The 23,054-nt window shown below is 37.3% G+C and overlaps 2 protein-coding genes and 1 pseudogene across 2 annotated transcripts; 1 reads left to right on the top strand and 2 right to left on the bottom strand.

Moving 5' to 3' along the window:
- The first annotated feature begins 746 nt into the window (after positions 1-746).
- On the top strand, positions 747-3,110 carry LOC147293519 (putative xyloglucan endotransglucosylase/hydrolase protein 23; annotated as a pseudogene).
- A 574-nt stretch (positions 3,111-3,684) lies between these two features.
- Positions 3,685-4,215, bottom strand: LOC147293518 (uncharacterized). Its single transcript, XM_086234511.1, has one exon. The coding sequence runs from the start codon at positions 4,213-4,215 to the stop codon at positions 3,685-3,687; it is 531 nt and encodes a 176-aa protein (XP_086090637.1).
- Positions 4,216-9,368: 5,153 nt separating this feature from the next.
- On the bottom strand, positions 9,369-18,100 carry LOC147293517 (Calmodulin-binding protein). Its single transcript, XM_086230747.1, has 9 exons — positions 17,769-18,100; positions 17,464-17,607; positions 16,432-16,507; positions 15,283-15,341; positions 13,475-13,968; positions 13,227-13,387; positions 12,905-13,108; positions 12,015-12,255; positions 9,369-10,476 (listed from the first exon to the last, which is right to left on the bottom strand). The coding sequence occupies exons 2-9, from the start codon at positions 17,571-17,573 to the stop codon at positions 9,911-9,913; spliced, it is 1,911 nt and encodes a 636-aa protein (XP_086086873.1). The 5' UTR covers positions 17,574-17,607; positions 17,769-18,100; the 3' UTR covers positions 9,369-9,910.
- Between the last annotated feature and the right edge of the window lie 4,954 nt (positions 18,101-23,054).

Here is a 23,054-nt window from a genome sequence, read left to right as displayed (position 1 = left end):
GGTTTTCCTAGGCCCAAAGGCTAAGCCCCTCCTAGACTCCTGGGCTCCTAGGCACCGACTTCCTAGGCCCAAAGACTAAGCTCTTCATGGGCTCATGGGCTCATGGGCTCATGGGCTCCTAGCCCCTGACCTCTTAGGCTCCGGCCCCCTAGGCTCCGGCCTCCTAGGCCCTGACCTCCTAAGTTCCGGCCTCCCTAGGCTCCGGCCTCCTAGGTCCTGACCTCCTAGGTTCCGGCCTCCCAAGCTCCAGCCTCCTAGGCCCCGACCCGTGTCAACTCATTCGGATCCTCGAAACAAGAGACACGCGGCGCTCCTATTGTGCGAGTCGTTATAAGGGACACGTGTCATCACCGGATTGGTTGGCACTCTTCCAAAAGTACTATAAAAGAGGTACTTTCTTGTCAGAAAAGGGAATTCAATTAATATTATACTATTCACTCACTCTGCTCAAAGATTCTCCTGACACTGACTTGAGCGTCGGAGGAGGTTCGGCCGATACCATACCGGTGCCCTTCCCGCTCACTTTTGTGTATTTGTGCAGGGTGCTTCGGATATTACGTTTTCACCACTATTCATTAGTCGGACCCAGCTATCCGTTCCTACCCCACTTCGACGTGTCATCCTCTCAGTGAGAGGTCAACGGGTCCACGTGGTTTGACTCGACGTTAACTGCTCTACCATTTTTGAGCATCAACAATAGTTCACATTCATCGCACAAAAGATTTAGCTACTTACAAGTTATATCCATGGCTTCTTCCACTCTAATGCTGCTGATCATACCACTTCTACTTAATTTAGTAATCTGTGATGGTGTTGCCTCTGCTGGCAACTTAAACCAAGACTTTGAGATTACATGGGGAGATGGTCGGGCTAAGATACTCAACAGTGAACTTCTTACTCTCTCGCTTGACCAAGCATGAGTATCTATTTGGCAAGATTGACATGCAGCTCAAGCTTGTCCCCGGAAACTCTGATGGCATGCACGTACTATCACTGCCTACTATCTATGTTCATCTCTTGAATTGGTCACTATAATTTGCTTGTATCTAATATTTGGGAATGTTGGTCAGACTAATTTATATAAGAGAAAATTTTAGCTACGTACAAGACCAGAACTTTGACTATTGTCCAATTCAGAACATGAATTTTACTTTGTGTTTTATTGTTGAAATATTAATGTGTTGAAATATTAATGTTTCATTGTTTTTTTGTTTCACACGATGGATCATCGATCCCCTGCTTCATGATCGATTGTCCTTTTGGTATCTATCTTCTGCCAATGTTGGCTCAAGTCAAGTTTTTCAGAAATTTTGTCTTTCTGTTTTGTTGTCTTAATACTTAAGTTTTTGTACTTGGTTCTTAGTCAGCCACGTTAGTAAACTTGTGTGTGGTTGATTTTGGCTTTGTATTAGTTAAAGCCTTAGGGTTGTAATGAATCAACAGATGCTAATGAAAGCTAAGAGAGTGGCGCAGACCCTCCTTACAATCAGGGACGGATGCACAGCCAAGCTTGGGGGGTCGGGCGACCCCCCGAACGGCGGAGCACGCAGGCTTAGACCTCTGGACGGCGACACCAACGACCCCCCGAAGTGAAGAAGGCGACCCCCCGACCCCGCTGGCCCGACGTGAAGAAGGCGACCTCCAAGTGATGAAACGCCATGAAAGTGTTAGTGCCCAACCCAGCAAAACCACTGCTCCAGACAACTACGACGCCGTTTTGGCCGTGTGTGGCCGTGTTGGGCACTTGGGCTCTGTGTGTGGCCGTGTGGAGGCTGGAGCAATTTGGAGCAGAGGAGGGCTGGAGGTCGCCTTCTTCACGTCGTGACAGATCCGCCAGGTCACCTTCTTCACAGATCCGCCAGGTCACTCGTGCTCATCCCAAGTGCCCAAACCCAGCCAGCCGTGACCCCGTCGCCCCTGCTGCAGTGCCCGGTCCCTAAAAATTTTGCCGCCACTTCGCGGCGCCAGGCTCTACCTGGGTTTGACTCCCCAGGTTGGGGATCCTGCATCCGTCCCTGCTTACAATCTCTCCATTTTTCTGAAAATTATAGCTTGACCTCTGTTTTCATTTTTCCTCAGTTCTGTTTTTGCTCTTTATCTTATACTCCAAAGTGTAGTTCTTCTACAAATTAAATAACTCAAAACCAACAATTCTGCTACTTTAACTTCTTTTTCGTGTCAAACTGGTACTTTCCGTCTAAAAGTTGTGATTGAGGGTTGGGATACATAATTTTGGATGGAAAGTTTGAAAGAACGTTCGACGGAAAGTACCAGTGACATGAAATGAAACTTCACTTTAATTTGCTTCATATTTTTCTTGTATCTGATAATTGGAATATTGGTCTGACTGGTTTATATAACATTAATTTAGTATTAATTTGCATTATCCTCAAAAAGGTCAACATGGGATGAGATTGACTTGAAGTTCTTGGCCGGGGAACCTGAGTGGTGACCCTTACATTGTTCACACCAATGTCTTCAGCCAAGGCAAAGGAAACAGACAGCAACAATTCTACCTCTGGTTTGTCCCAACTGCAGATTTTCACACCTATTCCATTCTTTGGAATTCCCAGCGCATCATGTAAGTTCTACACTTCTATATCCATCCTCAAAAATATATATCAGTAATTTAATTTTCACCTTTGCATAGAGAGTTCAAGAATCAAGAATCAAATGGTGTTGCATTCCCAAAGAGCCAGCCAATGAGGATATATTTTAGCCTCTGGAATGCTGATGACTGGGCCACAAGGCTTGGGGTGGAAATTTTAGTGCTGAAGGTTGCATTTGGTCTTCTGGAGCCTCATGTTGCAGTTCAAGTAGTAGTGCTAATTAATACACCAACTGCATCCAGTAATGATGCTTGGCTTTCCCAAGAGCTGGGTACGTACTACAAGTCAAGAAAGGCTTAAATGGGTGCAGAACAACTACATGATCTACAACTACTGCACAGACATCAAAAGATTTCCCCAGGGCCTCCCAGTGGAATCCAGCACTTAATTCATAGAGAAAATATTAGAACTTTTGGAAGTCTTAATTCAATTTTTTCATTATTTGTTGTGATTAATTCATCTATTAGTCATTTAATTTATTCATTCTAACAAATCATTCTGTCTGCAATACAAAAACACCATATATATTTTCTATCAGGTTCCTTAGATGGTTTGTTGTGCTACTCTCGAGGCAAGCTCATATCCATATAAAATCAAATACGTACCTTCATTAACAATATTTATCAAAGAAAATCAAACACATTAATCCGATTGATCCATGTTTGTTATTGCACTGTCAGGGATTGAGATTTCCCATTCAGTCCTCTAGCGGGTTAATTACTTAATTAAGAGAATAACACTGATAATTATTCCCACTTAATTTGAAGGACAATAGATATATCATTCTAAAAGTTGTGCCATCAATCCAAATGAAGGACCCTATATGATTGTCTCAATAGCCACAAGTCTCAATATAAATTCTAAATAAAGAATTAATATTCTTTTCATGATTCATCGTACATTAACAAGTAGTAACAAGCACAAATTTAATAAAAAGTACATAAATAAACGACAACGCGTCTGAAAGAAATATATGATATTATTGCAAGCATACACCAATCTATCGTTACCGGAGGCACATCAAGAAGTTGCGAGAATGACAACTGTGGATATATATCTTTACAATGTTTAAGATTCAAGGAAGGGTAGTTTTGTGAGGTGAGGTGAGGGAAGAGATTGGTGTGTCCTTGGGTAGGGTTGGGATGGTCGGCAATGTGACCTTAGGTAGGTCAAGGAGATGGGGCAGAGGTAGTAAATTTAGGACATTGGGTACTGCAGCTGGCAATTCAGGCTTAGGCAATGGTGGCAACTCAGGCTTTGGGAAAGTTGGGAAATTAGGAAATTCAGGCTTTGGAAGCTCAGGCAAGGTTGGGATATGAGGCATTTCAGTCAACTTCAGTCCTTCAGGCTTTGGCAAAGTTGGGACATGGGGTACTTGTGGCAACTCGGGCTTAGGCAATGTTTGCAGGTCAGGCTTTGGGAATGTTGGCAGGTCAGGCTTTGGGAATATTGGCAGCTTTGGCTTTGGGAATATTGGCAGTTCCGGCTTTGGCAAGGGAGTCTCTAGAAGATGGCGAGCCCCTGCAACCATTGTTTTGCAGGTCATAAAGGAGAAAGTAAAAAGGAAAAGTGGCAAGACAAAGGCCGGGAGGCGATGATAGGCCATGTTTGGAGCTAATATTTTTAAAGGATAGGTAGTTCTTGCAAAGGTAATGACTTGTGATTTTGTTTGGGCATCAAAACAAGCCTTTATAGATAGAAGAATGATAAGAGACGTGGAAAGGTTGGGTCAAAGCTGTTGGTGTTGTTAGGCTTGGATACTCACTTTAAACAAAAAAAGATCATCATCTCACCAGATCACCCTAATTCTTTGGGACTCTCAATTAATAGCTAGCTATAGGTTACTAACTATATATATAATTAGTATTTATTTGTTGCAGACAAATCAAGCCAACCCCAACAACGTTTGACTTGTACGTGTTCCGAACTAGGGAGGGAGCTAGATAGATGAAGAGGTTAACCACCAAGTACAATATTATGAACATGGCTGTCCTGCTTGGCTTCTTGTTTTCAAGCATCCAAGTTAGTGTAGCGGCTCGTCATCTTCAATAAACAACGACTGTGCCTGCTGCAGCAGTACCAGCTAGTTGTTCCATCATCTCCGGCTTTGGAAAAGTTTGGAAAGTGAGAAGTGGTGGCAGCTCAGGCACCTCAGCCTTCTGGAGACTCGGCGAGCCCCACCAACACGCAGGTCATGGGTATAATTAATATAGTATGGGTGTTGAAAGTAAATTTCATATATTAAGCTTTTAGAGTTAGTTCAAGTGGTGAGGGTGGGTGAAATAATGAGTTACGATTAGAATAGATCTAGAGTTCCATTCGGATGTATGTAACCAAAAAACTTCATATATTACATTTCCTCCCTATTCAAACTTATTAACTGAGAAACATAGTATTTATGATCTCCATTAATTTTTTTCTTCGTTACCTACAAGTATTATATATTAATTAATGCTGCATGCAAAATTAAAGTGGAGAGAGGACGAAAGGCTTGGTTGGTGGCTTGGTGCTGTACTTTTCCTCTTTTTTGGGTCGAAAGGAGAAAAGATCTTTCACTTTTCTCTTTCCATTTAAGACTTGGCTTGCTTAAATAGTTATTTCCATATTTCAATATGTTTCATGATACACAGTAACAAAAACAAACCAATTAGCAAAAGGTGAACGTGGCTAGCTAGCCCAGATAATCTGCCAACGCAATTCCCAAAACTTATTGTCCAATTTTTCAACATAGAAGATAATCACAAGAAGCAAAATACACATGCAAAAACACTTTCCAAGATCATTAACTAGTCTTCAATTATAGCATATATATCTATGTGTTAGCTAGAGATGTAGACCTGAAACACTAGCTAAAAATATTGCATTATTACTTGATTACACTTTTTACTTCATGATGGCTATTTAAACTTTAAATAGCATTGATTTCAAGTTATTAAAAAAAGCAACCTCTTCCATTGATTATTTTCAAGTGAATATCATGCTTTTATCTCTCCTCATCAAAACATGAGAGAAGATCAAAGAGAAAAATTAATTATTGACTACTGAGTAGACTTTTGAAGTTCTATGCACACCTTCATGAATTAATATTGCTAATGACAGAGTACGTGTTGTGCTCACAGTCTAGTTCCTCACCAGTACTCTTCCTCTTTTAATCCGATGCTCGTTTTTAGTAATTTTTTGACATGGGGACCATGACATGAAACGGAAGTAACTGAAATAGGATTTTATTAACAGCCAACAATGGCTCCTATAAGCACATAAGTTTTTCATTCTGCAGAAGCTAATTATGATTTGCAAGAAAACAAGGTGATTAACTCCTGATTACCATCATATATATTGGGATCATGCATATCTTTTTGGTGTTTTGATCTTGTGTTTATGTCTAAAACATCGCCTTCGTTTTAGACTTTATTTTGATTATATTTTCAATATAAATTGTAAATACTAATTTAAAATCAAACATGCTTAACCCATTAATTCCAAATCTACGAGATATCACCCATTTGATGAAGGGAATTGAAAACAAGATGATTGGCATAACACACAACATCTAAGCCAAACCCAAGCCATCAATCAATTCAGTTTTGAAAAGGGTGGAAAATTTAATGGACTGGAGTTTTTTTCCAGATAGCTGTAAGCCCTGGAATCCAAGATCGATCTGTCACCTACATATTCTCATTTACTCGTCAAACCACCATGCATGTTCTCACAGAGAGAGAGAGAGACGAAAATCAGTATATGAACAGCAAGATCGATCTGTCATTTACTCATCTACTGTTGAACAGCAAGATAATGTTTGAGTAACATCTTATTATGAAAACTCGATTAACAGTAGCATCCTAAGAAACCTCGATTAACAGTAAAATCTCAAGAAACCTCAATTCTGTTGACCAAACTAGATTAAATACAAAATGAACCAGAAATCCCGAAAAAATTCAAGAGATCGAAAGACCATCATTTTCACATCCTACATGGGTAGATCATCAATCATCACTTTCATGGATGGCTCCATCATATCTTGACATCATGGGCTTTGATCTGTCACTTTACTTCCATGCTTCACATCTTAACCATGGAGAATGACTGCAGATGCAAGAATTAAACCTCAAACAAAGGCCCACCACCAGAGCAGCAATATCGGGACCAAACAAGAACCGCATCACATCACATTAATCAATCCTGGCGGTCTAATCCGCCAGGAATGAGTGAGGCGCGGGGGTATTTTTTTTGACTTGCTCCTGGCGGATTGGTCCGCCAGTATTGATCAATACTGGCGGAATAAACCGCTAGAATTGATTATTCCTGGCGGATAATATCGTCCGCCAGGAATGCTTAAGCATTTGTGGCGGACACCTCTAATCCGCCAGCATTGTCCGCCAAGAATACACCTTTTTGTAGTAGTGGTTGCATGAAAAGGCTTATGAATACCAACAAAGAGAAAAAAACTGGGTGAAGAGGTATTTTGGAATACCTCATGCAAGTTTGGATATTTGGAGTGATTACCGGGAGCTCCTTTGAGGGCTTGGGGTAATCAATTCCTTTTCCTTCTATTTGGAAATGGAAATGAAAATTCCCCAAACCCCAAGTTCTAGTCTTTCGGATGCACTGTTTATATAGACTAGCTTTCTGAAACCCACAAGGGCATATTGTTGGCCCCACTCGTTCTGTGTACATGATGGCATGTACTTGTTAGTAGCGAATGTCTGACTGGATTCTAATACCAGGGTCTTGGGTGATGAATTTTTTGGCTTTTCTCCTACTTTTCTTGGAGTATATTCAAAAAATCAGTACGGGGAATTCTACACCCCCCCCCCCCCCCCAAATTTGCTCACCGTACCCTCCACATTTTTTTTTAAATTTAAAACCCAATTTTACCCTTTAAATAAAACAAAAAAAATCTAAAAATATTATTTAAAAAAAATGCTTTATTACACTTTATCCACCTGAATTTTCTGTTCAGTCTCATTTCACCACCTAAAAAAAATTGTATCAATTTACCACCTAAATTAAAAATTTGTTACGATATGTACTACCTCAGGCTCATTTCATCTAAACTTTTGTTGAAAATAAGAGCGTTTTGATATTTTCAAGTCAGTTTTCTATTGTGCCAAAGCGAGTAAAGCATAAAAAAATATATATAAAAAAAAAAAACCAATTTTTTCTATGGTGCTCACCTAAAAAGTCAGTTCAATGCTGCATTCAATGCAAGGATGGAAGATCAAGTGGGATGCCCTAATAGTCATAATTGTGAACTGGGATGTCCCATCTGTTAGAGAGCCGTGCCAGAGATATTCAAGTAAGGCGGTTCGTCCTAACTCCAATCTTCTAGAATGACGGTAGGATTCGAGCCGAGCCGATCGTAAACATCGTATACGCAGGTATAAAACATATCTACGTTCGGATCGGACATGGATGAACTGGTTCAGATGGGTCCGACGTATGATGTGACATCCGTCGCTCGACGGTAGCCCGTTGTCTGAGAAGATGATCACCAAGAGCCGAGCCGAACCAAACTGAGATAACCAAGAAAAGATGAACACTTAATTCTTAAGAGATCTTCAGATCGAGTTGGATTGGATTTGGGAGATCCGCCGGGATGAACTGATCCGAGCTGGTAATGAAAATGTTGTCGAACTGATGTGGTGACGTGGAGATCCGAGCTTGACCGTTGAAAAGTCAAAGCCTGAAGTAGGATCTGACTAGCCACATGTCGATCCATGATTGGTTGTTAAATCCATGTGGATTTATCCACAAACAGGAAGAAAAAAGATAAGTTACGCATTTACAAGATAGATAAGGATTAAAGTAGGGTGATAGGTTCAATCTCATCCTAACGTACGTACCATAAAGATGACGCAGTGAGAGAAATAAAAGATAATCTTGGCTCTTGCTAAAAATAGCCACATAGAGGAACCCTAAAATATAAGCACTAAAAGGAAGTAATATATCCAGCAGGCTGAAATGGCAACACTCACACACACGGAAAATATTAGCTGTTCTTTTTCTTTCTTTTTATGGCATGTGTAATGTATATTGGCTTTACCATATGTGCACGTCTCTAAGCTGCACAAACTGAGTGAGTCTTATCTTTTCCTGTTTCCGTTTCCGCCCCTTATTTTCAGGCTGCTGGTGTCTGGTGACATACTCATCCTTCTATTTTTGGAGAAATTCTCAAAAGCATTTTTCAAAACAAATCTTTGTAAGCTTGTGCATACAATTATGAAGGTTGAAAGCTTTCTACTCTTTAAGGCATATTGAAATCTGTTTTTCTCTTTTGGGTACATAATTCCTCAGTAGTTCAGTTCCTCTTTTGGTAGTACAAATGTAAATCTTTTTGGGTATGTACGGGCTGAGCTGAATTGAGTAGATTCATAGTGGCTGCAAATAATATAGAATAGAAGGCATCATGGTAAAGAGGAAGTGTTATTAAACCCTCTTTTTAGTCCTACCAACCAGATATTCTCAAACCGAAGGCATTGGCCCAATTAATAATCCACAGTTTCATGGTTTTAACGTGAGATTCATGTGGAACCCACATAAAGACTAAAAAGACCCCAAGAAATCATGGGATTAAATCACTCAACTCTTCATTCAAAATCCCATGTTCCCAAAACTCAGTTTATGCATGTTCCCATGTATCATTTATAAAAGGAAAAAAATTAGAATAATAATTCAAAACTCAACATATTCTTACCAGAGCTCATTGTATTATGTTGGTTTGGACTATTGAAAACTGGAAAACTCAAGAATTCAAGGCCAGGTGGAAACAACTAATATATTCTTAAGTAAAATATATTCGTCAAAATCCAGTCAATTCAAATTACAAAAGCAACTAGCACAATAATATATAATACTAGCCAGCATCCTTGTGCATTAATTAACAAAATCAACAAAAATTAAGAGTCGTGCCTAAGAATATTTGAAGTGGTCCCCTAATATGTCAACAACAAAAGAGGTAAGAACTCTACCCCTTGGATGAGTGTCGAGAGAGAAAAATCTTCACAAGTAAGAAAAATAAACAAAAACAACTTACTGTACAGGCAGCTGTACAAAAATAGATTCCTTGCCATCTATCAGATCTCCACAAGATGTCAGTCATTTATCAAGACTTATGAAACCAACGTTTTTAACCAATTGACTACCTCAAGTTGTGGCTGGCACTGATTAAGAGTCAAAAGTTAACCTGCAGGATAATATTGCACTGCAGAGAAAGACTTGACAACACCCAAAATCCATGGAAGAGCAATCACCACATCAAAAGACTTCATAGCAAGGACCTTGTAGCATCTTTGGAGTGGCTTCTATTCATCATCTAACTCCACAATCTGTGCCCGTCTCTCAGCTGCTTTCTTCCTAACAAAGAAACCCCACCTCATTGCTGCCTTAATTTTCAGCCACCCCACAACAGCTTTGCCAGGACGGGTGCGATCTTCGTCAAAGTTAGGCATTGGTGATGGAATGTATGATGGGAATTCATACCCATCATCCATGGAGGCATGGCCTCCCATACTGAAGATTCTGAGCAAGTGCTGCATATCTTCATTTTCAAGCATCTCATGACTTCTAATGCGAATATCTTCCTCTGAGAAGAAGTCAACACCCTTTTCTCGGTTGTTTACCCAGTCATCTAAAGGATTAAGAGTAGAAGGCTGGCCAGAAGAATTGAGAGTCTGAAATCCTGATGTAGATGATTGTGGAGGACCAAGGGCCAGCCCAACAGCATTGACATCATTTCTCATGCTTGCCTGATGAGAATTGCTGATCAATTGGTCATCTAGTGAAAATGAGGTGCCATCAAACTGGGTACGAGCATTTGAATTTACAATTTGTGGCTGGGACGAGTATCTTGGCACACTTTCATTATACGCTGGAAGAGGACAAAAATAAATCAAAAGAGAATCATAATTTGCACCCTGTCTAGTTTTCAAACATCAGTGGCTGAAGAACATCTTCATTGGATGGCACAGTATGTCAATACATGCATTCACACGTGTGTGTGTGTGTGTGTGTGAAAGAGAGAGGGAGAGGGAGGGAGGGAGGGAGAGAGAGAGAGAGAGAGAGAGAGAGAGAGAGAGAGAGAGAGAGAGAGAGAGAGAGAGAGAGAGAGAGAGAGAGAGAAAAAAGTGGGTATCGAGCTTAGCAGCCCAATGCCACATATTTACAGTTGGAATAGAAAAAGAAAGATAAATAACTTAGAAAGAGGAAAAGAAAGATGCTCAACTTTAAAAAAAATATTAACAATAATAAGCACAAGGCTTTTTCATAAAAATTCCACCAGTGTATAGAGCAGATGGTGTAACCATAAAAGTTCATTTATAATCCAATGGCATTCTTGATTACAAACTTACGCTTGCCATTGTAAAGATACATTATAATTGGCCCCGCCGACCAATTTAGTTCCTTTCAATTGTATGTCCTAATTTTATGCAATTACATACTTAGGCTTCAATATTGTAGATTGATTAGTATTAATTTTGCGTAATTGCTAATACTTAGGCATTACATTATGCTTTAATTGTGTAAATTGATTATAGACTTTATAGTTGTCTTATCTGTCATTTCATTGTTCCTATAAATACAACCTCCTTGAGAGAAGAATAATATACAGAAAATTCTTTCAATTTCATACTTCTAAAGAGGCATACAAATTTTACGTAGTTATACAGACCATCACTTTTAAAACTTTGCAGCCTTGGATGATTGGGGTATTTCAAGGAAAAATATTCACTAAAAAAAATTTGTAGACCCTAGGTCATTTATGGGAAATAATTAAGTTCTCCAATCAATTAGAGCAGCCACTGTTTCATCTTCTTTATTCCAAGAGAGAAGGATCAATCAGCAATCTGCACTTACCCAACTTCAATCATAACAAATGGCCTCTGAAAAATACTCCAAGAGTACTGAACATTTGCTCCAAGAATTGTGGAGTTTATAGTCTTCATCTTCTTAATTCCTTAATATGGCCACAAGGAAAACCTCAAGGTAGCATTTTGCTTTACCTTTCTATGAAAGTGTAGTGACCAAGGTGAACTACTAAGGATGCTGATTAGCTGTAAGTGTCGATGCATTTTTAAGTTCATTTTTGGAGGCTTTTACATTCCCTACCTTCAAGATTCCAAGTTGTGTTCTTTAAACCTAGCACTAATTATAGATCCTGCACTTTATATATTTCCCCCACACAAGGACCCTTTCACTCTTCCAGCTTATCTTTATTGATTAGTCATTCCTGTTCAGACTAAACATAATCACTTTCATAGATAAAGTTTACGAGGCCAACCTTAAGTAGTGGGGATTAGACTTTTCTTAGCTGATATAACTGGTACTTCAAAAAAAAAAAAAAAAAATGTAATTCATGCATTTGAGCTTTAGAAAAGAAAAGAGGAATACTTATGCAGGCAGAAATACCTCCAATTTGTAGGGCCGGATCCAATGGAGGAGGAGGCTGCTCAGAGGGAACGGAATTTTCCAAGCGAGTTAATTGCAGTTGATCTGAAGCACTAGAGTAACTGACTGGGCCCATCTGAAATTCATTTCGGGTTGCAGTTGACCTCTTATTTTGCTTGAAGTTCATAAGTGACTTGCCATCATACTCAATAACTTGATTCCAATTGTCATATGCTTTCTTCACCAGCGTATCTACATAGACCTGCAAGAACATAAGCATTGTAAAAATTTCATGTATTGACCTTCCCATTGACAAGCATTCACCAGAGAAGATTAAAATTGAATGTAGTCTCTGGAACTCTAGGACCTTCAACTGCCCCCGATTGAAGAAATGAAACCTAACTATGGTGCTAGGGGGATGAATTCTTCATGAAAGAAGAAAAGAAAGGGAACAAACTGTTTTAACCAACAAACAAGATCAGAGTGATAATCTACTTAACAAAAGAAGATTACATAAGGAACAGAAATATATAACGCTTAAAAGAGCACACCCTTGTAGGACAACAAAAACTATTTTCTATTGACAAATGCAATCCAAAGCAACAACAACAGAGATTACAACTCTTCCAGAAGGAACAAAGATATATAACATTTAAAAGAGCACACCCTAACATTAATTGTTAGTGCTCCTTGGTGTCTGTTTCAACTCTTCCATTAAACTAACTTTTCTATAAGAACTCTTCCAGAACTCACACCTGTCAAATGTAAGTCCTTGATGGACAGTGAAAACTATTTGCTATTGAAAAATGTAAACCAAAATAACAACTGAAAAAAAAAAAAATTCAAAAAAATGTAACCCTGAGACCATAATTCAATAAAAAACAAAAACAAAAAAAAAGGTTTATATCCACCTTCTGGCTGTCAGAAAGAGCATCAGCAGAGTAATACTGCTCCCCTGCAATGAGGCCACTCAGCTCATAGATGTTGTTGAAAACAACACCAACATTTCTTGTATCTTCAGGATAATAAACATAAAGCTTCCCACTCAGGCCACAAGTCTTTGCATGTTCTAACAGAGCATCCCACATCTTATTTGACATACCACTTCCAAGGATCTATAAACAGCAGAGAAAGAAAACATAAAACATCTGGAAGGTACAAAATTTCGATATTGTGACTTGTGAGTGTACGCGTGTGTGTGTGCTTACAACTCAAACCAAGTCCTACACTTACATTCCGCAATTTTTGAGGGTCTCGGACCACAAGCTGAAGAAACTGTTCAACTGTGTATATTCCTGCATGAGTTAACCTCTTATGGAATGCCCCATCCTTGCCGATCTTCTCCAATCTCCATACTTCATCATTTAATGCTGGTGGGTAGTGTTTCTTGTACACTTTCAAGATCAAAGAAAAAAACAAATCAACAACAGTGTACTAGCACAGATACGAAAAGAATATATATGACAAGAGCATGAACCTACATTCCCCTCTGTGATCTTTAACAGTAAAAGCTTCTGTTTTAGCTTCACGTATGCGCATGCCCTCACAATGGCCCGAAGCAACTTTCAATCCAAGCCTGAACTTCCTGCTTCGTATCCAGCTTGAGTTATCTGTAAAAGTCAGTTCCCCTATTGTTCCTACCCCTTCTTTGAGTGTCACTTGCAGGTCCCCAGTCAACAGAGGTCTCTTCCCTTCACGCTCTTTCACCACATGGCCATCAAATTCTTCTTGAGTCCAGCCTTCCTCTTCTTCATTGTTGAAATCACCTTCAAGCACAACAACATCTAGTTTTACAGTGGATTCAGGTCCAGATGTCACAACCCGGCGAGTGTTTGTATCAACCAAAACAACATGAATTGCAGCACCCTGCTCGCCTTCAACTTTCCCTCCTGTGAAAATGGGAAGGGACAAATTGGACTTAAACTCTAGCTGCAAGTTTCCTCCATTTGGACCTTCAATTCGTTTTGGCGAAGACCTGAAATCTCAAATTTCAGAAAAATATTTCCACAGCAGGGGTGAATATATAGTTCATGGTGGTGAAATTTTTTTTTTTAAAGAAGACTTAAATCTAGCTGCAAGTTTCCTCCATTTGGACCTTAAATTCATTTTGGTGAAGACCTGAAAATCTCAAATGTCAGAAAAATATTTCACTACCATAGGGGTGAACATATAGCTCATGCTGATTTTTTTTTCTTTTGTTAAGATAGTTCATGGGGGTGATCATTATGCTGTCATCGAACATTGATATGAAAGATCTTAAATTAAAAATCATCATTATTATCCTTTTTGCAACATTTTCCTTTCAGATTTTTTTTTTTTTTTTTTTTTAGCAGATTCAGATATTATATAGATGAACTAGAAATCTAGCAAAATTTATATAACCAAAGAAACCCAAAAAGATGGCAAAATGATATTTTGAAAACTTGAAAAACCCAAGAGCCTTCAGCATCTACAATGATTTAATATATGAGCGTACCAGCATAAAATAATAATATGACCATAAATTAAAGTATAAGGCAAGTGATTATCATTGAAACCCCAGGCATGCTTCTTACAAATAAGTACTAAATTAAGTAAACAACTGCCATAGTAAAAACAGATGAATCCTATAAGAATTATAAATAATCAATCCTGTGAAGTTATTTTATGTATAATAAACTAAAATTATGCATATGTCAGTCAAGAATTAAAAGGAGATAGTTGGTTCAACTAAAATAGCTGAAAGTTAATAAATAATCTATTCAAAATTTCAAACAGGAAAACAACCCAAGTAAGCCATGGAATCAAACATTGGGAAAGACTCCAATATTCATGAATTGCAACTTTTCTGATGTTAATAACCCAATTTATAAGTAGATTTTAGTGCAAACCAACAAAAAAGACAAGAAAAAAAAACAGTGAATGAGAACATAACTTTTGGAGAAGTATATGGGCTTTGGTTTCAACGGTTTCTGAACGAATGTTCAGAAGCTCACGTTTTAGCTATTACAAGAGTGTTGTTTAGAACTGAATTTTTTTCTTCTTTGATGTGTTGTTGTGTTTCGTTCAATATGGTACTGTTAGCATGGGTGGACTACTGTCGCCCTTATACCATCTTGTGCTCTTCATCTTTTTTCAGTGACAATTTTGTTTCTTCTTGTGTGTGTGTGTGTGTGTGTGTGTGAGAGAGAGAGAGAGAGAGAGAGAGAGAGAGAGAACATGACTAAGCACACACACACAACATATGCAGTAAAGCAATAAATAATTTCATACATGATAGAAACAAATATATCATAAAGAAATTTTTTACCTTCCATTAAGTCTCGTAGGGCCTAACTTAGCCAGAGCACGTTCCACTTCCTCACTGACCTGTTAAGCCATTAACCAGTAAGGGGAAAAAGAATAAGCAGAAGAGCTACAGATCAAGGATTCAAGGACAGAGACAGATGAATCATAAACTATAAGATATTATGTTTTTTTACTACAACTAAAATATACTATGTTACATGGTTGGCAAATTCTTCATTTTTAAGAAAGCTTATATGCTTGATAGAATGCCCAAGAATCGTCTTAATCACCAACCCCTATTATTTTTCCAGTTATTTTTCTTTACATTGTCACCAACCCCTGGATTGAGCATGATAATCCTCTCTTACTCATCAACCCCAATTTTGGGACGTGATAGATTCAGTGTCAGACGAGTTACCCACAGAAAGAGAATTAGGGGATGAAGTTCAGTGCAAAAAAATCAGCAATATCCACATAAACATTCAAAGGAACTGCGATGTCTGAAGAATTAGATGTTTAGCAGATTCAGTTAAAATATTCTAGATATCAACCACATAACAATACCAAGGCTATTGTCTTCTTCAACAAACAATTAGATGTTTATCCAATTCAGTTTAAGAAAAAATCTAGACATCAAAATGCACAGGCCTAAAAAGGTACTGGCTATTTCAACAAACAATAATCAACTCTTCATTGAGTATGTTAATAACTTTTTCAATCTCACCAGTGAAAATATGAGTATAGTTTATAATATCTTTTAATTAGTTCAACTATATTAGCCCAAATCTATATTGAATAACCAGTAATGAAACCATTAACTCTATGAAAAGTTTTGAAAAAACTTATCACATAAAAAAGGTACTAGACACAAGTAGGGGGACTGGGGGAGTTTCCCTCAGTAGAAAAGCAAGAATACATAAAATATTTCTCAGGTACGCATAAGTCAATACAAAACTTCCTCACAATCAGTCCGCTTTATGCAATAGAATTGACATGCATCCAAGAAATGAAAATTCTAATATAGCTAATATGATAATTGACTCCTACAAGAATCTAGATAAGTACTTGATCCCACGAGATAGCAGATGAAACCCCACATCAAGGAAGGGAAGGGGAGGGAGGGAGAGAGAGAGAGAGAGAGAGAGAGAGAGAGAGAGAGAGAGCAACTTACAACTCTGCGAAGAATAGGTTCCAATGACGAGCATAGCCTCTGCAGACTGTCCACCTTGAGAGCTTCTACAATTACACTGCAAATATATATTCAATGGAATATAAAGCACATGACAAAAACATATTGAAACTTTAAATGCGACAATCCATTTAAGTGGCCCATTGATTCACATAGAAATTCAAAGCTTTTAATCTCTGGGAATTGGTAATGAAGTACTCGATTAGTATATCCATTAAGAAATCTAGATAAACCATACAGAAACCACAAATAAGATTTCCAAATTTATTATTTGGGTTTGGGAATTTTTGGGAACCCCTAAATTTTAGTTTTTGTACAACACCACCTAAACATTTCATGAGTTATGATATATAAATTGCTAATAGTATTATGTGTCTTTTGTTCCATACTCCCTAGGGCCTTTGAAACATCCTAAAGAAACAATACAAGCAACACAGTACAATGCAACTAATCATGTGTAAATATATAATCTTGAAGTTGAAACAAAAAATTACCATATCATAAATTATAAAAGAACCACAACAATAACAACGAGAGTCATTTGGTGAAACTGGAAGAAAAGAGATAGTGCTCAATACACAATATCAGATGAGAACAATTCGAATGTGGTGGTGCTGGTGGTGCTGGTGGTGCTGGTGGTGGTGCTTATGCTCATGACATAGGCTAAAAAGCTAAGACCATATGTTACTCTTATATTCTTCAAAGCAAGTCATAAACAGGTCTGGTGCTCTGAAGTAGCAATTGGGAAATAACTTACCATTTACACAAAAAACAACTTACAATCAACAAGTAAATTACTCAAACAGAAGCACATTGCTCTACTCCTCGAGGCACACTTGGGCCGTGCATTAGTACAACTTTATTGTCTACATAGAACCATATCAACTCAAACTAGAAGGGTTGCTTCTACAATTCTCAAATTACACAACTAATTATTCAAATTAACCAACAAAAATAATTCAAACAAAACAATTCGCAGAATAAAGTGAAATAAAACAACAAGAAATCAATTACCTAGCGAGAGCCGGTCGCTTTCGCTCCGGCTGCTCCTCCTCTCCCCCTTCCATTTGCCTTTTCCCTCTCATAGAGTTGGTCCTCTCCATGAGTCTAGTCTGCCTCTGCATTTATACCCACTTTTCAGAACCCTAGATTCCAGATCTGCAGCAAACCAAAACAGCAAAAACCCATGAATTCACTACCAAAACTTATAACCCAAAAAAAAAAAAAGGGCTAACCACTAAAAACATATAATTATCTACAAAAACTCACAAAATCCAACTCAAACACCACAAAAAATGGTCAAATTCAAACCCTAATACCTCGATTTCTGCTGAAATTTCAAGTAACAAGCGAACTTAAACAGTGCCGAGAGTTTGTAAATTTCCTGTCGGTTTTCTCAAAATCTTCTCAGAAAAACGCGCGAGAAAGCTGAGAGAATTTAGATTTCTGTTTGGAGAGAGACAACGAGAAAATCGAAAACCTGTAATAATGGAAGTCCCTGTTAAGTCTACTCTGGCGACTGCTGAAGCTCGAGTGTCGATTATCCAGTGTTGCGCGGACCACGATGACTCGCTTTGGGAAGTCATGTTGTTTGTATGTTTGGAATGAAGTGAAACGTGGCTTTGTCCCATTGGTTGTTAGAAAGTGTTTATTGCATTGCGGTGTGAGCAGCTGTGGTCTACGTTGTATTTGGGTCTATCTAATAAGCAGTAATGCTACACTTACCACATTTTTATACCACAATTTCATACCATCTTACATGGCATTTATACATTGGATACTACAAATTAAAAAATAAAACCTAAAAAAGAAAAAGGAAATACCCTTCCAATAAAGTAATGACACATCAAGTGGGATACAAATGTGGGAAAAAAAATGTGGGACAACTAGCATTATTGATCTAATAAGTCATCTGGGCTTATGATTATCCGAAGGCAAACGTAGTGTGAAATCGTGACCGTACAATTAACGAATTCTGCGTTGGCATTAGCTCTCAGGTTGCACACTTGCACTTGCCACGGTACACACAATATATAAAATTAATTAAACTACAGGCCGAAAAAACAAATCACTAATTAATGACGTCGCTTGATGGAGTTTGGCTTGCGTCATTTCTTTTTCTTTTTCCTTTTCAATGTAGTTTTTCTTTTCATTTGCTCTCATTAGTTTAATATTTGTAGTTTTGGTTTTTTTCGTTCTACTTAAAAAAAAAAATTTGTAGTTTCAATAACCTCATTTTAAGATGACGAAGGCTGTCTTTTTTTAAAATTTTGATAGTGGGATTTGAACTTAGGTTTCACTCTAAAATGGAGAATAGTGTGTTTTGATGAAGAAGTTTTAAAATACTAAAGAATTTCAAAATAATGGAATTCAAAAATGTGAGTGGTGTTGGGCTCATTTATTTAAAATTTATGCATTCCTTTTAAATATTAATCTATAAAATAAGTGGTGTTAATGGTGATAGTAGCAGCGTTGGCAGCGATCATAGAGGTGTGAGCGATGAAGGCAACAATAGTAATGATGATGGTGACAGTTGTAATGGTGGTGACGATGCTCGGGGTGGTAGCAACAACGTGGTCGTGGAAGTGATAATAATGACAGTGACAACAATAATAGTGGATGAATGGTAATGGTAGTAATAATGATTGCGATGTAGTGGTGAGATTTTTGAAATAACACCTATTTTAGTGGGATTTTTGGTTGAGATTTATGACTTCTAAAGATTTTTTCTACACTCAATTTACAATTTTTTTATCATATAAACTCAAACAAAGAAATTAGTATAAAACTCAAAATTTATTTTCTCCATCCAAACACACTTTAATGATATTAGATAGACTATAATAAAGAAATATGATTCTATGACAAGGATGAAAGAGAATGTGAATTATGATTAAAACTTAATACCTTCATGTAAAAGAATGTTTAACTGTTAAATTTGTGTGGGCATCTATGACTCCTAATCTTTTTTTTTTTTTTTTTGCCACGACTCTTAATCATTTGAATAGCTAAGGCTAGTATGTACTATGTAGCATCAATTAATTACAATTTACATGAATAATAATCTGTCCGGTTGAGAAAAAAAAAAAAAAAAAAAAAAGAATATAATCTGTCCCCTCCACTTTCGTCGTTTACTTCAAGGGGAATAGATGACAGACCTAAAGGAGATGCTCGAGATGGATAAGGAGCAAGGACAACCACTTTATTCATTTAAAAAAAGAAAAAAGGACAACCCTTTTATGTTATATTTGATTTATTATTTTAAACTATAGCCTGGAAAGAAACTTTTAAAAAGTCCATTATACACTTTGTTTTTTTTTTTTTTGAATGCTTATATTCTCATTTCTATGTTAGAATTTCTTACCTATCTTATTTTTTTAACCCCTTATTAAATTTTAAAAAATATAATATGGGATGTAAAAAAATATAATAGACGGCGTAAATCAAGTGACTCAAGATAAACACAACAATCGAGAAATTTCATCAAACTATCATTATTCACACTATTTTTTAAAATTGAATAGAGGGTGTAAAAATAGTGGAATATAAGCATTCTTCTTTTATTGCAATAACCTGTACTTTTAAGTGGGCTGAGCCAATTGATCAACGTTTTGTTGTTTTTTTTTTAGAGCAAAATGCACCGTTGGTCCATTTACTTTCACGTCTTTCCCAAGTTGGTCCACAATCTTTTTTGTATACCAAGTTAGTCCACTTTCTTTTCGACGTTTACCTACTTGGTTCATTCCGTCAATTTTGTTATAAATTCTGTTAAAAAGAAGGACAAAATGGTTTTTTCATATTAAATAAAATTTTAATTCTATTTCTAATTTAAAAAATATTAAAACTAAAAAAGAAAAAATAAATTAAAAATTTAAAAAAATCACCAAAACAAACCCCAAACCCACCTGCAGCCCCTCACACAGCCCCCTCACTCCCTATTGGCCAACCCCACCACCACTGCCCGGCAACCCACCGACCACCCTCCCCACCTTTGCAACAGTCGACGACCCCATCTTCCCTCTCCCCTCTCTTTCTCTCTCCCTCTATTTCCCCATCTCTCTTCGCTTCGCTTCTCTTCCCTTCCACCACCATCTACACCGGCCACAAAGGCACCACCTGCGGCGTCAACGTGTCGGTGCCTCTACACCGGACGACAACCCTTCTTCCCCTTTCCTTCTCTCCCTTTCTTATATCTCTATCTCTTTCTCTCTCTCTCTCTCTTCCCTTTTCTTTTAAATCTACAAACCAAAACCAAATAAAAATATCCAATTCAAAAACCCACTAATCCAACAAACCATGAAGTTATTGTGAAGTTTGATTTGTAGATCCAATTCAAACAACTTGATAATTCAAAGACCAACAATTATCAAACAAAGAAGACAAAGATGGATTTGCAGATCTAGAGAGAGAAAGGAATCGAGAGAGAGGGGAAAACAGAGGGGTAGAGAGAAAGAGAGGGAGAGAGGAAAAAAGGGGTCAATGGCCGGGTGTGGTGGTGGAGCCGGTGCAGGTGGGTGATCAGGAGGGGAGGCTGGTGGGGTGAGTTTCTGATGGTGGATAGAGGGTTGAAGATGGTGGGGTGGCCTGGGCACGGGTTTGGAAGGGGAGGAGAGAGGATTGTGGGTTTGATTTTTTGGTTTTTTTATTTCTTTTTACCCCTTTTTTTCTTTCTAGTATTTTTAAAAAAAAAAACTATAATAAAAGTGGTTGGGGGTGTGTTGCAGAAGAATAAAGAAAAAATAAGAAGAAAGAAGGAAGAAGAAGAAGAAAAGAAGGAAAATGAATGAAAAGTCTATTATGCCCTCCAATTTGACGGAAAACTGTTAAAAATTGATGAAATAGACTAAATAGGTAAACATTGAAAAGAAAGTGGGCCAATTTGGTACCAAAAAAAAAAAAAAGATCGTAGACTAACTTGGGAAAAACATGAAAGTAAGTGAACCAACAGTACATTTAACTCTTTTTTTTAATATAAAACTGTTTGACAGTTACAATCCGACATTAGAATATTTTGGTCAGTTTTAATTCTAAAATCGCGTAAAAGTGATATTTATAAATACTTTTTGTATTTATATTACATATAGATGTGAGAAATGAATATTCCAACATAAACTACAAAAATACAATCATTTGGAATCACATGTACCCTAAATCCAACATTAGGATACTTTGGTCAATTTTAATTCTAAAATCGCATAAAAGTGATATTTATAAATACTTTTTGTATTTATATTACATATAGATGTGAAAAATGAATATTCCAACATAAACAACAAAAATACAATCATTTGGAATCACATGTACCCTAATTTATAAGTTAATGTTAGTCAGTTAAAAGATTTAATAATAAATTACTCCCAAGTCAAGTTTTTGAAAGATTGTTAACCAAAAACTTAGCGAAATAAAAAATTAAGTTGAAGTCTAATCTATCTGTGTACGCACGTGCGGAGGGGAAAAACACGCTACCGAGAGCTCGGCGGATACAAATGCATCCTCCATCTACATCTGCACATGTTTAGGTTGCAAATGCAGGATTAGGTTGCAGATGCATTTGTCGAGTGCTCGGCAAGAATCGCTTAGAGCTCAATAGGAATTGCTGAGTGCTCGGTAGACAGTTTAGACTTCTACTTAATTTTTGGGCCGATTGGACTATGGGTTAAATTTATTTCTCATTTTAGGTTTATACTTAAAGTACCCTATTTAATTGAGTGACAGTTACAATAATGTTATTTTGTGACACTTACAATTTATCAAACTTTATTGAAAAGCGTAGAAGGGCACAAATTAATTGACAAAAAGGTATGTCAACCAATCTATCAAGCAAAACTTTCAAAACAATTATTTCGTTTCATCTTTACTCAAAGCTAAACTCTAAATCCTAAGTTCAAAAATAGTAATCTATACCGAACAATACACGGACAATACTTAGATCACCCTTGGGGGTGACCTCCATATACACTCCACCCCTCAAAAATGCTTGTTTGGTAGTGCAGGCTCAGGATCAGAAACGTTCACATATTAAAGATCATTCTGCAAAAAATCAACTCAATCGAAAATCGTTTGATTATATAACTATTATCGAATAAATAAAATAAATGAACAGTTCTGATCTTGAGCTTGCACTATCGAATGCAAGTACCCCTGGGAGTGACCCAAGCATTGTCCACAATACACCATGTTGTCTAGTATGGAATCAAAACAGTAAAAAATGAAAAAAAAAAAAAAGATATAAAAAAGAAGCAAGCCAATCAATCGGCCTTGTAAAACATGCTGGATGACTTTATAATGTAATATGGTTTAACATTTTAAAATAATAAGTGGACTCTTTCAAAATTAAAAATATTAAGTAGATTATTTAATCAAGGGCAAATTTGAAAGCGGATTTAATCATCATTACCCGTAAAAAGATAAAAGGATAATTTGAAAATTTTCTTGATAGGAATTGGAATATTTAGAGATACGAAAGAGAAAAATAACCAGTTGCAGCATCTGCCATGTATATTCTATATGGGATAACCCGATAATTGACAGAATATATTGGGACAAATAGATTGTCAAACGAAAAATATCGATATCTAAAAGGCTTATTCACATCATTGCCCCCT

Source organism: Dryas octopetala, chromosome 2 (assembly GCF_963921425.1).
Source record: "Dryas octopetala chromosome 2, drDryOcto1.1, whole genome shotgun sequence".
Lineage (NCBI taxonomy): Eukaryota > Viridiplantae > Streptophyta > Magnoliopsida > Rosales > Rosaceae > Dryas > Dryas octopetala.
The sequence above is the reverse complement of the archived record's forward strand: the minus strand, read 5'-3'. Positions and strand labels throughout refer to the sequence as shown.

Bases quoted from the DNA above. Each gene is read 5' to 3' on its own strand.
- LOC147293518 (XM_086234511.1), bottom strand. From the start codon at position 4,215: ATGGCCTATCATCGCCTCCCGGCCTTTGTCTTGCCACTTTTCCTTTTT.
- LOC147293517 (XM_086230747.1), bottom strand. From the start codon at position 17,573: ATGCAGAGGCAGACTAGACTCATGGAGAGGACCAACTCTATGAGAGGG. The intron at 13,109-13,226 runs GTAAGTGTAGGA...TGCTGTTTATAG, and splicing joins ACCCTCAAAAATTGCGGAAT to ATCCTTGGAAGTGGTATGTC. The intron at 10,477-12,014 runs GTATTTCTGCCT...GTCCTCTTCCAG, and splicing joins TCCGGCCCTACAAATTGGAG to CGTATAATGAAAGTGTGCCA.